Here is a 17,375-nt window from a genome sequence, read left to right as displayed (position 1 = left end):
ACTAGACACTAAAAAATTCTGGCAATAGATATACATAGCCCTTAAGTCAAACATGGACAAACTGAGACATGGGTCCTATCAGAAAGGCCATCGAAGAAGCAGTGGGTGATGTGAAGGTACAGCTGGAACAGAACGGGTGATGATAGCAATCCATAAGTGAAAAAGTTAAAACTGAAGGAAAAATCAGGACTTTTTATGAGGACTCTGTCCTAAGCCCACAAGCAATTCAAAGAGGCCAGGAAATGAAGGCAGGAAAGCACACAAAAGCATGATTATTTTGTTTTCTCTGGATACAGCTTTCACTGCCTGAAGTTAAGAACAGCTGACTGGCAATACTTCCTGCAAAGGCCCTGTGTTAAGCATCCAGTGGCCATATGCCTCCAGGGAAAGGGCAAGATGTAAAGGAGAGCTCCTGCTGGCCCTGTACAGCTTGTGGGTACAGATGGGGGCAGAACAGAGGCCCTGCATCCCCTTATGCCCCAGCCTTGGGCAGCAGAAGGTCTGAAGGCAGGCAGAATTGCCACTCATGCAGGCAGAACAACACAGAACAACCTCAGCACTGGCAGAGAAGGCTTCTGGTTACACACAGACTAAAGGATGCAGCCAGCAAGGGAATCTGGCCCAGCAGGTGCTCACAGCTTCTCACCCCTCACATTACTGCCCCAGTAACAAGCCAGCCAGCTCTGCCCTTGTGAGGCTCATCAGAAGGACTGCACCCAAACCTGGGCCCCCAGCACAAGGAGGATGAGGAGCTGTTGGAGCAGGTCTGGAGGAGGGCCGTGAAGATGATCAGCACTTCACAGGATTTTCTCCTTATTTTGCAATTTGTGTGAAATAATAACTCACAAAGTTTGCAAGCGAGAGTTACTTGCTAACTCCACAAATAATGCCCACATTCACAGCACAAATGAGAATTACAGCTTCCTCCATTTCTCTGTTAACACTGTATTCCACAGACTCCTTCCACAAGATGCTGACGTGTTTCAAACAAATCAAAGACAGAAGGTCAAACTGCACAGTTAATACTGAGGTGGTTCATCTCAATTACTACTGCTTTTCACAGTGACAAGGGGCAAAAGTTGAGCTCCCCACAGCCTCACAGTCTGGTTCTACAGACCTGCAAGCTGCATCTGGTACACTCACCATTTAGCTGCAATTTGGGTGATGTAATTATTAGCACAGGTGGGGAAGGAGCTGAGTAGGTGCTGGGGCTTCTAGAGGAGCAGATTCAGTCATTTATTTATGTCAGGTACTGACTGCAAAGGCTGCTTAACACTTCTGTAGTGCCAGATGTGCACGCTGGCAACAGGTGCAAAGTAAAACACTAACATTTAATCACTATGGTAGCATACAAATACATAAAGCCCACGATATTTATGACTTGAGTCTTTCCAAAGGGAGATAAAATAGGTCCTCCTGCTTCTTACAAATTCCAAAGCTCCAAAACTTTGAAAAGCAGTAAGTGAAGTCATTAAAAAGTAATCTTGCACTTCATTTCATACCATACAGAAAGAAAATTATTTAAGTGGGATCTTAGATGGATGTACACGCTTCCCAGTTTTGAGTAATTACGTTCCTATTTGGAGAGGATACAGTAGTCTCCTATAAACCATCCAATTGGCTGTTTTATTGTTAATCTATTTAAATAGGCTGATTTTCACCCTGAGACATCAGAAAATAACGATTTGTAATGTTTCAGCTGGTCAAGAAGAACATGGTCTGAAAGGAAATCCTGCCAAACTGTTAATTCCCCATTCCTTCCATGCAATAATCGACCTCCACATTCACAAAAGGATCTCATAAACAGATTCTGTCAATAACTTTTATACAGGGACCTTCGAGCTCCATGTGCTCTGATTTTGTGAGCAGAACCTACTGACAGTCCCACTAATGACTGGTACTGAATATGAGCAGCAGGCAGCACACACAGGAGGTCAGACTTTTCTCCTCTATTATAGCCATGCTGTTTGCTTTATGGCTGTATGCACACAGCAGGAGTTGAACAGTTTCTTCCCTCCTAACTAATTCCGGGCAAAGAATCACAGAGCTTGGAAAAGACCTCTAAGATCAGCTAGCCCAACTGCCAACACATCATCTCCGTGCCCACTTGCTTCCATACATCTCCTGCCATGGCCACTCCATGCATCAGCACTCACGGGAAGAAAAGCCACTCCCACCCAAGTAATAGAGGTGAACAGCTCACCATATAAACCCCTGTGAATTCCTTCCTCTAACTCATCAGGTCCACTGAGAGTTCACCAACAATAATTACAACTGTGAATAGGAATCTAACTCAATCTTCTGTCTGTTGTGGATGACTTTGCTAATTAGATCCATGATGGAGGAGCTATATTTACATGTGTACTGTCAGTAACACATACATAGATGTAACAATAAAACAATATTACATGTATAAACCCAAGGAGGCTGTGGATGCCCCATCCCTGCAGGCATTCAAGGCCAGGCTGGATGTGGCTCTGGGCAGCCTGGGCTGCTGGTTGGTGACCTGCACACAGCAGGGGGTTGGAGCTGGATGAGCACTGTGTTCCTTTGCAACCCAGGCCATTCTATGAAACACACTTTCTGTTTTTGTGTACCATGAATACTGTCACATAAATACAGCTCAGTTCTAAGGCTCGAAGACTTTCATTGCTCTTTTCCTTAAACTGCCTCTGTTTCTTGTATCTATTCCTAAATAGCCACTGTTATTAATAGGCATAATTCATTAGTTTGTTACAGCAACGTGGAAAGATCCATTTGACTGTGTGGCAATGACACTAGGATTATACTGATCAAATACCTTTTCTTGAGAGATGCTCAGAAGATGATGGTCTATTGCTGTCAGTTTCTGTTAATTAAAACCCCTCAAACACAGAGTTATTAGGGAAAAAATAGCTATTTCTTACAACATAAATGTGAACGCTGGACTTCTATTACGTGAGTCAATTATGAATAACTGACAGCAAACAGCATTCCAGCTCACAGCACTGGAACAAAATTATCTAAGCCATGTTTAGGAGATTTCCATGGAACAATTCTTTCTGCTGCTTCAAGGGCAGTTATGTCATTTTTCATTCAGTATAGATGAGTTCCAACAGAAGTTCATTAGATAGGACTTTAGAGGCTGATTCAAACGTCCCATTCCAGAGCAATATGGTTTGTACAGCAAAAATAAAGGTTGTTACAGAAGTGGCCAGAAGTTACAGGATATTACAAAAAGCTTCAGCCAAAAGTTTCAGCAGCCATCTGTAAAATGGAAGAGACTTTTCCAATGTGTTTTGCCATAGGGCTAAATGACATACCTGCTCTGCAGACACTTTCATATGAGCAGCACCATACACTCAGAAGATCTACAGTTCGAATCACCTCTTGTCAAAAGACAAAGTTGTTTTATTAGTAGTAGTAGTATTTTGTAGCATGACAGATTGAGCTTCTAAGTGTCTGTTCCAAACAAAGTTTCTACCTGAGCTGGACTGAGTGAACAGAACACAACCTGGCTTGCTCTGATCAGAAACAATGTGGTATGCAACAGCCTTCAATCAGAAAGGAGTCTCCTGATTGCCACGTGTTGGCCAAATGTTTCTCCTTAATTCCTACTGATATTTGCTTTTTTTGTTGTTCCAGAAAATTATAGATACCCACGTGGTGGCTATTACATGCCTGGTAACATACAGGTTCTTCGGTTCAAGAAAAAATACATGAAAAAAAAAATCAAGCTGTGAAAATTGAAATAGTATTTTAAGGCTGGCCTCAGAAAATTAGCAGCAAGAAAATGAAAATTTTGATGAATAATGAGAGAATCTTATATAGGTCCCTGATCTCAAAGGAGCCATACCAACGACTAAACTTTATATGGTAACTTTGCTGTACATGGACAATATTAAAAAGCCCAAAGGAATTTGAATGCAGCACAGAATCCACTTAGTCTGAAATTCCATGGACATCTCAAACTGAATAAAAGTCCCCACTTCTCTCAGTTCTCCCACGCCATTATGCTGCAAAGCAGGCAGCATGTCTGATGAAAGCACCTATGTGAAACATGGTGGAAACAAGACAAAAATCAAGTGGAAAACAAGAAGCACATTGCAATGTAAAGGCAGGGAAGATTATGCTTGGGAAGAAAGAGAAGCTGTGACTAGGAGCGTGATGGCAGAGACAAGGACTAGAGGCCAACAGCATGCTGGGCTGCATCAAGAGAAGGGTGGCAGCAGGGAAGGGAGGGGGTTGTCCCCATCTGCACTGCCCTTGTGAGGCCCCACCTGGAGTACTGCATCCAAGCCTTGGGGCCCCAGCATGAGAAAGACATGGAGCTATTGGAATGGGCCCAGAGCAGGGCACTGAAGGTGATCGGAGAGCTGGAGCATCTCTCCTATGAAGAAAGGTTGAGAAAGTTGGGCTTGTTCAGCCTGGGGAAGAGAAGGCTCTGGGGAGACCTCACTGCCTTCCAGTACTTAAAGGGAGCTTATGAACAGGAGAGGGACCAACTTTTTACATGGTCTAACAGTGATAAGAGGGGATGGTTGTAAACTAAAAGAGAGGAAATTTAGGTTAAATGTAGGGAAGAAGATCTTTACTCAGAAGGTGGTGTGGCACTGGCACAGGCTGCCCAGAAAGCTGTGAGTGCCCTACTTCTGGAGGCATTCGAGACCAGTTTGGATGGAGCTCTGAGCATCCTGAGCTGGTGGCTGACAACCCTGCCTGTGGCAGGGGATTGGAACTGGATGGTCATTAAGGTCCCTTCTAACTTCAGTCATTCTATGGCTCTATAGTAAGCCAGTGCTGTGTAACTGAACCCAACAGAAACAAACCAGAGATCAGTCCTTGGGGCAGAAGAAAGCAGGCAACACATCAGGCATATCAGACACAGCTTGGAAGGGGGTTGCTTTAACTTGTTTCACTTGCTGCGTATTTTTAAAAAGCTGAGAAATGGATGCTTAAGATATACTCATGCAGCACACACTACCAAATAATACAATCAAATACTCCTTGTAGGCATAAAGACAGAAATGGTTTCCTCTGTTTTTAATACATTTGTTTCACATGACTGAAATGGTACCACAGCAGTTTAAATCAGGGTAAATCCCTGGATATGAAGGCATTATCCTGCTGTGAAACTACTGGGAGGAAATTAAGATCAACCCCAGTCCATCAAGGTGCACTTCTCGACTATCTCACGATGCAATTTTCTCTAAATCACTTTACACAGCTATCCCAGCTCTCCAGCTTTAAAAGATTCATTGGGAGCCTTTTCATTCCATTCCTCTCTTCCACAGTCTTAGTAAAGTGACCATTTGTCACGCACTGCTCTAAAGTGTCTGTTTTCAACACCTAAAAGCAAAGCAGTGCCTGCTGTTACGCAAGCAAGTAAAGGAAAAGCATGTTATCTAGATTTAAGGTAGTAAACCAACATGCCTTGGAATCACTCCCAAAAGCACTTAAGACGGGAAATGAAACTTTACTGCCCTAGCATATTATAGTGGTGCCCAAGAGCACTGCGATAGTTTGGGATGAGGCTCAGAATTTCCATTAGAGACCCAATTTGCAGGAAGTTTAACTTGGCCAAGAACGTTTGCTTCAGGCTAAAAACTATTTTATAAGCTCTCCCTCCAAGTGCCAATAATTTAAAAACTTTGGTTGGATTTCAGTCAAAGAACAGCTATAAATTTGTCATCTCATGTAGAAGACACGATGATGTCAGTGGCCCACAGACTTCCAACAGAGACTCCTGCTGGACTTGGGATGCTGCCTATTTCTTTCTAGCATGAACTACTTCAGGCTAATTTATTGAAGGCTCACTTTTAAACATTTAGCCATATGGGTCCTTAATTCCCCAAATTGCCTCAGGTCATCAAGAAGCAGCAGATGCAGACACAAAGCTATCTCAAACAACAGCTACCGTTCAGAAGCAGTCAGCGAGTTCCTATTCCACCCTACCATCATCCAGCTGCAAAACACAGGCAGCAACAAAAGACTGGATTTATTCTCCATTCAACACAGCAACTGCTATTAAAACACCTGTCCTAAATCCTAGCAGCTGGCATGGTGCTGTGGCTTGGATTTAGGGTAAGAACAATGTTGATAACACACCAATTGTTTCTAACGAGTGCTTACACTCAGCCAGGAACTTTTCAGCTTCTTGAGCTGGCTGGCAACAAGGAACTGGGGTGCACAAAGAGATGAGAGGGGACAAAACCAGGACAGCTCACCTAAGCTGGCCAGAAGGATATCCCATACATACAGCATCATCGTGAGATGGCCAGGACTCCGTTGCTGGGCATCAATCAGCTGGTGGTGAACAAATGAGTTCTACGCTGTTGGTTGGTTTGTTTTTCTTTTCTTTGTGTGTTTCTTTTTTTCCTTTTCTTTTTTTGTCTTATTAAACACTCTTTATCTCAACCCCCACGTTTTTGCACTTTTAACTTTCTCAGTTCTCTCCTCCAGCCCACTGCTGGGGGAGCAAATGAGCAGCTGGATGGTGCTGAGCTGCCTGACCAAACAAATAGCAGCATTCCAGGAAAGACTGGAGAGGAAAAAAAGGAGAAACCTTTGAACAAATAAGCATTTTTCTGAAGTAGTCAACATATCAAGAACTAGAAGTCTGGAAACTGAAACAAACTGAGTAGGCTTTTTTCGTCCAAGCTGTAAGAAATTTAAAAACAAGCAAAAACCAGACAACCTATTTTAGAGCCCTAAAACTTGGCATCTCCTTAACTTTCAATCTTAATTTCCTTAATGCAGATTTCCAAACCATTCTAAAATGGAACACTTTCAAAATCTGCCTTCCCAGATCTTCTATATCATTAACCTCATCATCTGGCTGGCACTTGCTGGCTTTAGTTGGCCTCTGCAGTTTTCTAAGTTTGGATTCCTCAGAATCTGAAGACTAAAAGGAAATATTTGTTTTAGATTCTACGTGCTGAGTAACAGCCTGAAATATATGAAGTGGGAAATGAGCGTACAGTGGAACTGGGCGCGTTACAACAGCATTCTTAGCCACCTACCTTCTTTCCTCAACCTGCCTGGCTCTCCTGGAAGCCTAACAGAGCAAGAATCACTGCTCAACTGATCCCTCTATGGAAGAAGTAAGCTCAAGAGTGAGACAAGCAACCAGCAATGGCTGAAAGAAACTCTCTTTAACCCCCACCTTTCCCAAGAGCTAAGGCTGAAGCAACAGCATGCATTACTGGCAAGATGCATGACAAAGATGAATTCCAACAATTGCTGCCACTCCACTCTATCAAACTGAATCTAACGCAATGAGGAGAATTCAAACAAGCACAGTTCAGAAAATAAACTGCTTAACTGTTCAGGAAGCACAGTCAGATGAGTCTGATTGCTCACAGACAGGAAGGTGCACGCACAACCTCGGCCACATCCTTAACAGATTAAATCCATACACAAAAAAAACAACTTTCACTTTGGGAAAGCAAGCGCTGTTATACAAAGTGCTTAACAGAAGAGCACTGCTCTTAAGTAAGATTTCAGTTACCTTTTTCTCTGCTTTATCCTTCCCGTGCTCTTGTACATGCTCTCCATCTCTCCCTCTGTCTCTCTGTCTGTCCCTTTCACGGTCTTTTCCCTTCTCTCTGTCCTTCTCTCGTTCTCTCTCCCTGGTCTTATCTTTGTCTCTTCCTTTCAGTCTGTCTGTTTCTCTTCCTCCTTCATTTTTTTTCTCCCTTTGCTGTACTTTATTCCATTCAATGTTATCTTCTCGTTCTACGTCTCTTTTTCCCTTGCTTTTTTCTGTTTCTCTTCCCTGCTTGGTGGTTCTGCTTTTGTTTCTTTCCCTTTCTTGTTTTTCTCCTTCCTTAAAGTTGTCCCTTTCAGAGTCTTTGTGCCTCTCCTCATTATCCTTCTGTTTTTCACTTTCCTTTTCTCTTTCTTCGCTCTCTTTGACATCTCCTTTGTGTTTTCTGTCTCTGCTCGAACTTCTGTCTTTAATGTCAGTATCTCCTCTTCCCTAAAAGAAATTAAAAAGTAATATTCAGTTTCAATACATGTCAATTCTATCACGTAGTTACTCTCTACATATAACATGCCCACTGAGAGAAATTAAAAAAACAATAATCACTGGTAGCCACTGTGCCCAACAAAGTTTCCTACCTCTTTATCCCTACGGCTTTTTTGCTCTTCTGTTTTGGACTCCCTGCTTTCTGTATCTCGAGGTTTACTGGATGGAGGTTTTCCTTTAGCATCAGCTCTTTCTCCAGCTAAGATCTTTTTTACAGCAACATCACTGGACAGCTGCAAGAACAGAAAAATTTCCTGAACTGAGCTACTTTATTAAATATTTCCCTTCTTCCAAACTCTGTAGTCAATGTGACTCTTTTCTTTCTTTTGAAATGCAGCTTACATTTCTGCTCTTCTAAATTAAACATCTCTTTGTAACTCTTGCAATAATTTCATTATGCATATTAGGCTTATGTAAACAGATGGTGCTTTTTATCTACTGTAGCAAAATTAGGTATCAAGCTAGTTAGAACCCAAACCTTTTCCACAATGCACATCCAGCTTATGTTTCACAGTAAAGACACAGGGCTAATAACCTTGGCTTGAATGGATAGACTTCAGCCTTTGGTTATTACAACGCTCTACAAAGCTGTGCCATCAATCTCAGCCCATTTCAGCTCCTCCTTCCCCATCTCAAGCAATGAATAAGGAAGAAGAGTATCTCATTCAGTTAACTAAAAGGAAATAACAGCAGTGTAAATGATCAGATTACTGGACAAAGATTACCCAGACAAAACTTTCACACAGTTTGGGAATACTGTAGTATTTCACTGTTAAAGGCACAGCTTCTTCTCACCCATCACTTCACAGGTTTTTTACACAGACTTCTAGAATGCATTTGTGTGGGGACCTGGCTCAAACTCTGCTATGAACCACATTCTATACATCTGTTATTACAGTGGTAACCCAAGGCAGTATATCTTCTGTAATTCAAAATAGCTAATGAGTGTCAAACTCTGTCACAAATGAGCTCTGATAATATATAACATAGGTACGTATCTCTGTAACGATGTAGATGAAATGTATGTGGTGATGTCATACCTTATTTAAGCAACACTTCCCAATGGCTTGCAGAAACTCATTTGTTTTCTCAGGTTCGTGTCCAGCCACAACACGTGCTGGTTTTACTGACAGTGGCTCTCCTGTTACCATTACAACAGCATCGATGGCCTTCTGAAGGAAGCTGATTTTGGCATCTTTATCCTAAAAAAAAACAACAATTCAGAAATAACCACGAGATTCTACAATAACTCAAGGTTAGGAAACCTCTGACAGGAGGAATAACTGCAACTGCACAACCGGAGCAGCTGAACCATGGCTCTCAAGCAAGCGTTGCCAGGGCTGTCAGGAGCAAAGGCACAGCTGCACTTGCTGAGACAAAGCACCAGGATCTGTCCTGCTCTGAACACCTCCCAGAACAGATGTGAAAGGCTTACATATTGATATACTGTAGAAACCAGCCTGAACAGTGAGTCAAGGAGACATAAGAAGGATGGTGGTGAAAGGGATACAGGCACATATGTTATCTCCACGGTTACCAGGGGTGATTTGGTTTTATAACTATACTTTACAAACTACTTTCCCTAAGCATCCTTCAGCAAAGATGATGGCTTTGGGTGATTATACAAAATCATTTGAACAGCTGATTTGGCACTGACTGACTGGCTGCCTTGGGAGCAACAGACCCAGTACGAACCTGGATCTAATCTGACAGACATACCAACAGAAAGGAAAGCAACAGAAGCCTGTAACTCCTCAGCTGAGCAAGGCCAGTACTCCTTCTAAAGGCCATCTGTAGCATTATCTACTCCTGTGGCAATGGAGCTTTGCAGTGATGTCTCAACTCCCAGAGCTGCTCTGTAAACAAGAACAAATGCGTGGGAAGGCAGGCTCTGGAGTCAGGGTTCTTCCCTCCTTCAGCTCTTCCAAACAGATTAAAACAAACAACTGCCACACAGCTAGGATTTCCAGATTGTCTCCATTTACATCACGACCACTTCGCCCTCACCAGTGCACCCTGCATTCAAAAACTAAAAACAAACCAAAAAGAAAAAAAGGAAGCAAATGCTGCAACCTCCTTCTATTAAAACAGTTGTCCATCCTCTGAAGGCCACATGCAATCTATTAACTCAGGGAAGGAAGCAGGACAGTCCTAACACAAATGTTTTCAAACAGAAGTGATTCAAAAGTTCCTCCTAGGTGAATCAATTTCAGTAGTTATGTTATCAGTGTTTTCTGTCCAAACAAGAAATTTTCATTATCTACTTGAGTCAGTAAATAAAGTTCTATTGGAATAAAAACAAACAGTGCTGAGAGCTTTACAAAACACACAGCAAAAGTTACATTCTGTCGAGCACATAATCGTAGACTCATAGAATCGTAGGATGGCTTGGATTGGAAGGGACCTCGAGGATCATGAAGCTTCAACCTCCTGCCAGAGACAGGGCCACCAACCTCCAGATCTGGTACAACAGGCTGCCCAGGGCCCCATTCAACCTGATTCATATATGCATAATATAAAGCTGATGGGAAAGCCTAACAGCCCGATATTCCGTTTTTCCATTTCTAAGAGAACAATGTTATATTAGCCCCAAGGAGACAAACCTTCCTCATAAAGATGAAGAGAACAACAACTTCCAGTGCAGTAGGCAGCAAGAAGTGTGTTTGTTTCAGAACAGTCCCAAAGTTCAAGAAAACTCCTACTTACATTCCCTTATGCACTCAGATCCCTTTCCATCTCTGCGACATGAATTGCTTTGCATGCACACAGCACAACTCACTGAGGTGCAGCTGCATGCTCTGCCAGTTTGATGCAGTTCATGGCTAATTCCAGCCCAGGAAATCTGCTTTTTGGGTCCACAAATAAAATGGACAGGGTTCTCCGAATGAGAGAGACCACGTGCTAAGCAACTTTTCACAGCACCTACCCACATGCCTCAACACTGAAAGGATAAACAAAATCAATCAATCCGTTGTAGAATTCATTTAGATTTTAGTTTTCACAATAGCAGTTAGAACAGTAACAGAAATAAGAGTAAGACCAATAATCAGCCTTGGGAATTGCATAAACCATCCGTTTAACTAGCTGTGTAGATGGCAAGCCAATAGTTTTAGTTGCTATGTTAAACAATCACCAGTGGGTGTAGCTGTTTAACTAGCAACACACAACATGCATTATTTGCATGAATAAGTGACAAGTTTTAAGCCTCGTTGGCATTGGGAGAAGGCAGCATGCATTGCTTAGCAAAGAGGCAGCACTAGAATGTAAGCAAACACAGCCTGAAGTCACCCTTGCACTTAAGAAAAGCATTTTCACCAATAGCATTGAACTCATCTTTCATTAATCAGCCATTCATAATGGCTGTAGTAATGGCAATAAGACTATTCTATAATACACATAACAGAAGAATGCATTATTAAGCAATAATATTTTCTGTACATGTGCATAAAGCACACAGATATATATATATATATGGGTTTGTTCAGCTTGGATAAGGCACCAGGGAGATATTCAAGCAGCGTTCTGATATTTGAAGGGAGCAGGGAGACCAACTTCACTCACAGTCTGTTAATGACAGGACCAGGGGGAATGGCTTTAAACTAACAGAGGGAAAATCTAGCTTATATGTTAAGGGGAAATGTTTGTTCAGAGAGCAGTGAGGCTGCCTGGGGAAGCTATGGATGCTCTATACCTATCAGTGCTCAAAGCCAGGCTGGATGGGGCTTTGGGCAAAGTGGTCTGTGGGAGCTCCCTGCCCATAGCAGGGTTGGGATCTGGGGTCCCGTCCAACCCAAAACATTCTGATACACCTCTACATATACCTATGTTTGGGTGGTAATTTTTCAAAGAAATAAATATAAAAACACACATTCTACCAAAAAACCACCACACCCTGTAATACAACAGCATCTTGAAAATCTAGATCTACTCATAAATCAGACCTTATTGTTTTGAGACACGTACAGAAGTAGCTGTTTAATCACGATAGCTTGTGTCCACAGCCTTAGCTACATACATAGATGCAATCTATAGGCATCCACAAATAAGGATAAGCCTGGAGAAAGTTCCAGGGAGGTATGCTAGAAGCTTTTCAACATCTAAAGGGGGGGGCTATAAGGAAGAAGGGCACAAATGCCTTAGCAGGATCTGCTGTGACAGGACAAGGGGAAACGGTTTCAAACTACAACAGGAGAGATTTAGTTGGATCCAAGAAAAAAGTTTTTTACTGTAAGAGTAGCGAAGCACTGGCACAGGTTGCCCAGGGAGGGGGTGGATGCCCCATCCCCACAGACATGCAAGGTCAGGCAGGATGGGCTCTGAGCACCTGATGGAACTGTAGGTGTCCCTGTTCACTGCAAGGGAGCTGGACAACACGGCTTCTAAGGGTTCCTTCCAAATCAAACGATCCTGATCCTGGGCACTGCAAAACCAACAGGCAAAACCTCCTACTATTTCTACACAACACCCAAATGAAGCAATGGAAGCTGAACACAGAAAAGACCACAAGTGCCTTGCGGCACATTTCAGAGACCATTTTTATTCAGGCTGAATAAATAAGGAAGCTTCTTACCCACCTTGACATTATCTGATTTCAATTCAAAATCCGTGTAAAGCCCTTTCATGAAGCCTGTCACTCTGATCACCTTGAGAAGAGAAGGAAAGGACCGAGTTAAGGGCGCTTGGAGGCTACTGCAGAACAGCGTTTGGCAGCAACAGACCGTGCAGTATTATTGATAACAATACTAAAGCAGAACGCCGCTGTCATCCCATGACACTCCGAGCCCCCCCACCCACGAGGGGTTACACCCCCAGCCGCCAGGGGGCGCCCTCAGTAATGGGGCGCCCTCGCCACGCAAGGGGCAGCCGGCGAGGGGGTTGGAGGGGGGAGGGGGGAGGCCCTGTTGCCTAGCAACAGCAGAGCGGGCCCGCAGGCCGGTCCCCGGCCCACCTCGGTGATCACGTCGTGCAGGTAGCGGAAGGGCGGCTTACTCAGCAGCCGATCCGTCAAGGGCGGCTTGCGGATCACTTGTCCCAAGCACTCCTGCGTCCGCCGTACCACCGACTCGTTCATAGCGACGGCGGGGCCGGCGCCGCGGCCGCCGCCGCCGTCGGCTGTGAGCATTCCCAGCCTGCCCCGCGGCGCAGCGCGCCTCGCTGCGCATGCTCGGAGCCGCAGCACGCGGTTGCTAGGCAACCTTAGGCCCTAGCAACAGGCATCGCCGCCATCTTAGGCGCTTACATCTCAGAGCTATCTGTGGAGATACGGCGTGATTTAAAACTGATAAATGAGAAGGGAGAACTGGCATGGAGAAGGCTGAGGTTCTCCACAAGTCCTTTGCCTCCCACAGCTCTCACATCGCTGAACCTCGAGGGGCAAATCCCTCTGACCGTGAGAGCAGAGCGAGTGAGAGACCGCCTCACAAGGCTGAATGTGTACAAGTCCACGAGGCAGGACTACATGCATCCCAGGGTCCTGAAGGAACTGGCTGATGTGGTTGCTAGTCTGATGTTATATCTGAAAAATCATGGCCATGAGTCTCTGGGGACTGGAAAAAATGGAAACATCACTTCCGTTTTCAAGAAAGGAAGACCTGGGGAACTGCAGCTTCCCTCTGTGCCTGTGAAGATCACGGAGAGGATCCTCTTGCAAGAGGTGTTAGGGCACATGAGAGATGAGGTGTTGATCCAGTGTAGCCTCACCAAGAGCAGTTTGTGCCTCAGCAACCTGGTGTGCTTCCAAAATGGAGTGATGGCATCAGTGAGCCAAGGAGATGCAACCGGTCAGGTTGTCCACGACCGGGACTTGTGCAAGGTCTTTGACATGGTCCCGTATCACATCCTTATCTCTAAGTTGGAGCAATATGGATTTGATATGGATTTGAAGGAATTTGGGACTATTCAATTTGGGACAAGAAGTTGGTTGGAAGGTCACAGCCAGAGGATTGTGGTCAATGGCTCTATGTCCAGGTGGAGGCTAGTGACAAATGCTGTCTCCGAGGGGTCTGTCTTGGGACCAGTGCTCTTCAACATCTTTATCAGTGATGTAAATGATAGGATTCAGTGCGCCCTCAACAAGTTTGCAGATGACACCAAGCTGAGTGGTGCAATTGATCTGACAGAAGGGAGAGATGCCATCCTGGACAGACTTGAAATGAGGGTCAACAAGGCCAAGTGCAAGGTGTTGCACTTGGGTTGGGGCACTGCAGATATATATACAGACTGGGAGAGGAGCTCATTGAGAAGCAGCCCCAGAGAGGAAGAGTTATCCCTATCTCTGAATTGGAGAGAGACAGTTTTGAAGGGTGCGCTGTTTGGTGGTTAAGGTAGCAAGGGAGAATATGTTTATTCATGAACAAAGTGCAGGGTCAAGGAGAAAGTGAGCTACTCAAGAACAGTCTAATGGTTTTAAGTATTAGTGACCCAAGGAAAAAGGGAAAATATGTTGCTTCACACACCAGTGAAAACTCATCTTTCTCTGCAGGTGCTATGACAAAGTAGAAGCATAGTGCAGGAACTGGAAAGGTGTAGGAGCTTGCTAAGCAGATAAAATCCAAGATCTGTGTGTGTTCTCTCCCAGCTGTTTCAGAATAGCTGGACAATCTGGGAAAGAGTCTCTGAAATGAGCCCTAGAAGTATCTCATCCCATACAACCTGTCAAACCCCACAGTTATATTAATAACTATCAGACAAACAACGAAGCACTAGTGCTAAGTTAATAATGTCTTTTGGTGATTATTTTTTTTTTTTATTGTTCTTTAAATAAAGTAGAACAGAAAAGTGATGAGTCGGAGAGAAGCCAACTTCAGAATTCTCTGATCCCGCATCACGCTCTTATCAAAGCCAGTACAAGGATATAACGGAAAGACACAGGATCTCCCACACCTGCAGGTGAGAGACATCGCTGTCTGCCCACCAGGTAGCATGCTACATACTCCCCTTTGTCCTAGACACATTGCAGTCCTTATCAAAAAGCAAAAAGTTGGCTATTCTCCAGTGTTGGTGCCGCTACCAATTGTTTGGAATGTTTGGAATCCTAAGAAAGAAAATACTGCTTTTCTGCTTGGCCAGCCATGACAAAGAAGGTTTGAAATCAAAACTTTGATAGAAGCGCACACAGTTGCTGTGCGTTGTGATTGCCTACCCATTTCTTAACCCAAATCTGCAACCCACCTGATCTGCTAAAGCAGCATTTGTGCTTCTTACCTTGGTGGTAAATGGAGTTGTTACAAGATCTCCCGTTCCAGCTGCAAATGCCAAATAAAGCAAAGTACATGCTGAGTAAGAAAGATGAATCAGGTTTAGGAACAAGAAGAGGCACACTGCAGAACAGATGTATCTGGTATTAGCTTGTGCAGGGGAAAGAGGTTGTTCTGCAGAGGTGGACAGCTTCCACACTGACAGACTAATTGCACTCAGGCTCCTATGAACAGGTAGTTCAGGAGGAGGAAGTTGCATGGAAGCAATTTGTCTCTTCCGCCAGCCTGACACACTCAGAAATTGATGAGGTTCCCAGACAGGCTGTGACTACAGGATCTTGTAATGCTGGGAAGAAGAAAAGGTATTGACAGCTTCTACATCCAAGGGCATCAGAAGAAGTCTCACAGGAAACAAAAAGACTGGGAAGAAGCTGCTCTAGGGAAGAGGGTTGTTTATTTTGGAATCGTATGGTTTATCTGGACTTCTGCCACCAGCTGCATGAAGCGTCTGTAATGCCTGAGAATGAACCTTGAGGGTTTTGTTCAGCTTGACCTTCGGCATGCTCGGTTTGCTGGAGAGGTGGTACCCCAAGGAAGCACAGCTCAATTCACTGAGGAATCAAAAGCTGGCAACTCACAAAGACTCCACGAGTCCCTGTGGTACTTTCAAAAGTATCCTAACACTGCAAAACAGATAGCTTGAGATTTAGTCTGGAGACGCAGTCCTTTTGAGGACCTTGCACTAGAATTATTATTAGAGGCTGACCAAGTTGAGACCTGGTCACACATGGCAAAAAAGGGAGTATGTTAAGACTCAGTAAACCCAGCGCAGACACAGCGGTGGCCTGTGGAAGCCATAGGATTGCTTACACGTCTTTAAATAGCTGCGTTAAGAATCTCAGACTCCCAAATCTGACTCTCAGACTCCCAGAATCTCAGTGCTCCCAAAGATGTCAGTAAGAAATTCAGCTGGCCGCGTAGTATCAAGAAGAGACAATTCAGCTTGTCAAATGGCTTGAGGAAGGATTCACAGACCTCTAACATGTGCAGCACCTTAAGTAAGGGCAGACAGCAGAACAGGGGTTCTCCTGTCCAAATCTTTGTGCAGTCTCTTGAAGATAAGAGTTCAAAATGTCTTTGCTGCATAGTTGTGGTTTTGCCTGTTAGCGAGGTGGAGAAGATCCCACTGTTTTTGCTGCACCAGACTGATGGCCTGCAATATCTTCTTAACGTATGGGGAGCTGGTGTTCCCATTTCCTAACAACTAAATATTGCTGAAGTTAAACAGATCCAGACATGGTATTTGGGAATCAGAAATCCTCGTAGATTTTGCTGGTGACTCTATGACATATATTTGCAGGTCTCTCAGTTCTAAGTTTTTTGAAAAGGCAACTGGAAATCAAACAGTTTGCAGTTGTGCAGAATTCTAAAACAAGTGGGGGTTTCTCCAAAGATCTCCATGGGAAGGAGTTGGGAAGTTTACCCTAAAATCAGTCCCTGAAGCAGAAACAAACCTGCACGCAGTACCCCTCACCCTGACATCGGGAACAGCAACCAAACCAAGTCCACTGAAAAACAGATGTGGAGACAAGAGCAATTGCTTGGGAAACAGCCTTCCTCTGAACATTCTCTCAAACTCTTTAATTCCTTCTCTTTTAAGCAGCTGTGAGTTTGTTTGCTTTTTAAATTACTACCACCCCTCAAAGTCACGTTTTGCCTTTTGAGCTACTACTCCGTGTAGAATTTGGACCAGCAATCTCACACATCTCAGATTCCTGTCAACTCTTGAAATTACTCCCAGCCTATCAGATAAATAAACATCAAAAGTGGAGTTCGAACCACTGTGATGACAGTTTGCTTCTGAATGCCAGCAGGAAATGGTGAGACACAAAACAACTCTCAAGTCGTGGCCCTCAGTGTGGACATCTTGATCTGAAAGAGAAGGCTGCAAGGAGACTTCAATGACAGTATTTAGGAGATTGTAAAAAGGAGGGAATCAACTTTTTACTTGCCATAGGACATGTGGGTAGGGCTTCCATCTCTAGAGGCTCTGCTGCCCTGCCTCTGCCATCCAGCAGCCACCTCACTGCCTGCTTGAGGTGACCCAAAAATGCTGTGACTTAGGAGTGCTGGCTGTGGAGAGCAAGGAGGCGAATTGCCTTTGGGAG

At 44.1% G+C, this 17,375-nt stretch overlaps 2 protein-coding genes across 15 annotated transcripts in view; one reads left to right on the top strand and one right to left on the bottom strand.

Moving 5' to 3' along the window:
* The window catches only part of TRAF3IP1 (TRAF3 interacting protein 1), a 37,555-nt gene extending 24,422 nt beyond the window's left edge, over positions 1-13,133 (bottom strand). For 2 of the 3 annotated variants that reach the window (XM_052675256.1, XM_052675257.1), the window contains exons 1-5: positions 12,960-13,133; positions 12,586-12,654; positions 9,052-9,213; positions 8,104-8,244; positions 7,490-7,960 (exon numbers count right to left, since the gene is read on the bottom strand). In XM_052675256.1, coding sequence (XP_052531216.1) covers positions 7,490-7,960; positions 8,104-8,244; positions 9,052-9,213; positions 12,586-12,654; positions 12,960-13,133 — 1,017 coding nt within the window. The remainder of the gene's footprint in view (positions 1-7,489; positions 7,961-8,103; positions 8,245-9,051; positions 9,214-12,585; positions 12,655-12,959) is intronic. The other variant, XM_052675258.1, reaches the window with a different exon arrangement.
* The window catches only part of LOC128076892 (UDP-glucuronosyltransferase 1-6-like), a 245,886-nt gene that overhangs the window by 154,230 nt on the left and 74,281 nt on the right, over positions 1-17,375 (top strand). The gene's annotated exons all lie outside the window — the stretch shown is intronic.

This window comes from Tympanuchus pallidicinctus, unplaced genomic scaffold, assembly GCF_026119805.1.
Source record: "Tympanuchus pallidicinctus isolate F22 unplaced genomic scaffold, pur_lepc_1.0 scaffold15, whole genome shotgun sequence".
Classification (NCBI taxonomy): domain Eukaryota; kingdom Metazoa; phylum Chordata; class Aves; order Galliformes; family Phasianidae; genus Tympanuchus; species Tympanuchus pallidicinctus.
This window is presented reverse-complemented; position numbering and strand designations above follow the sequence as displayed.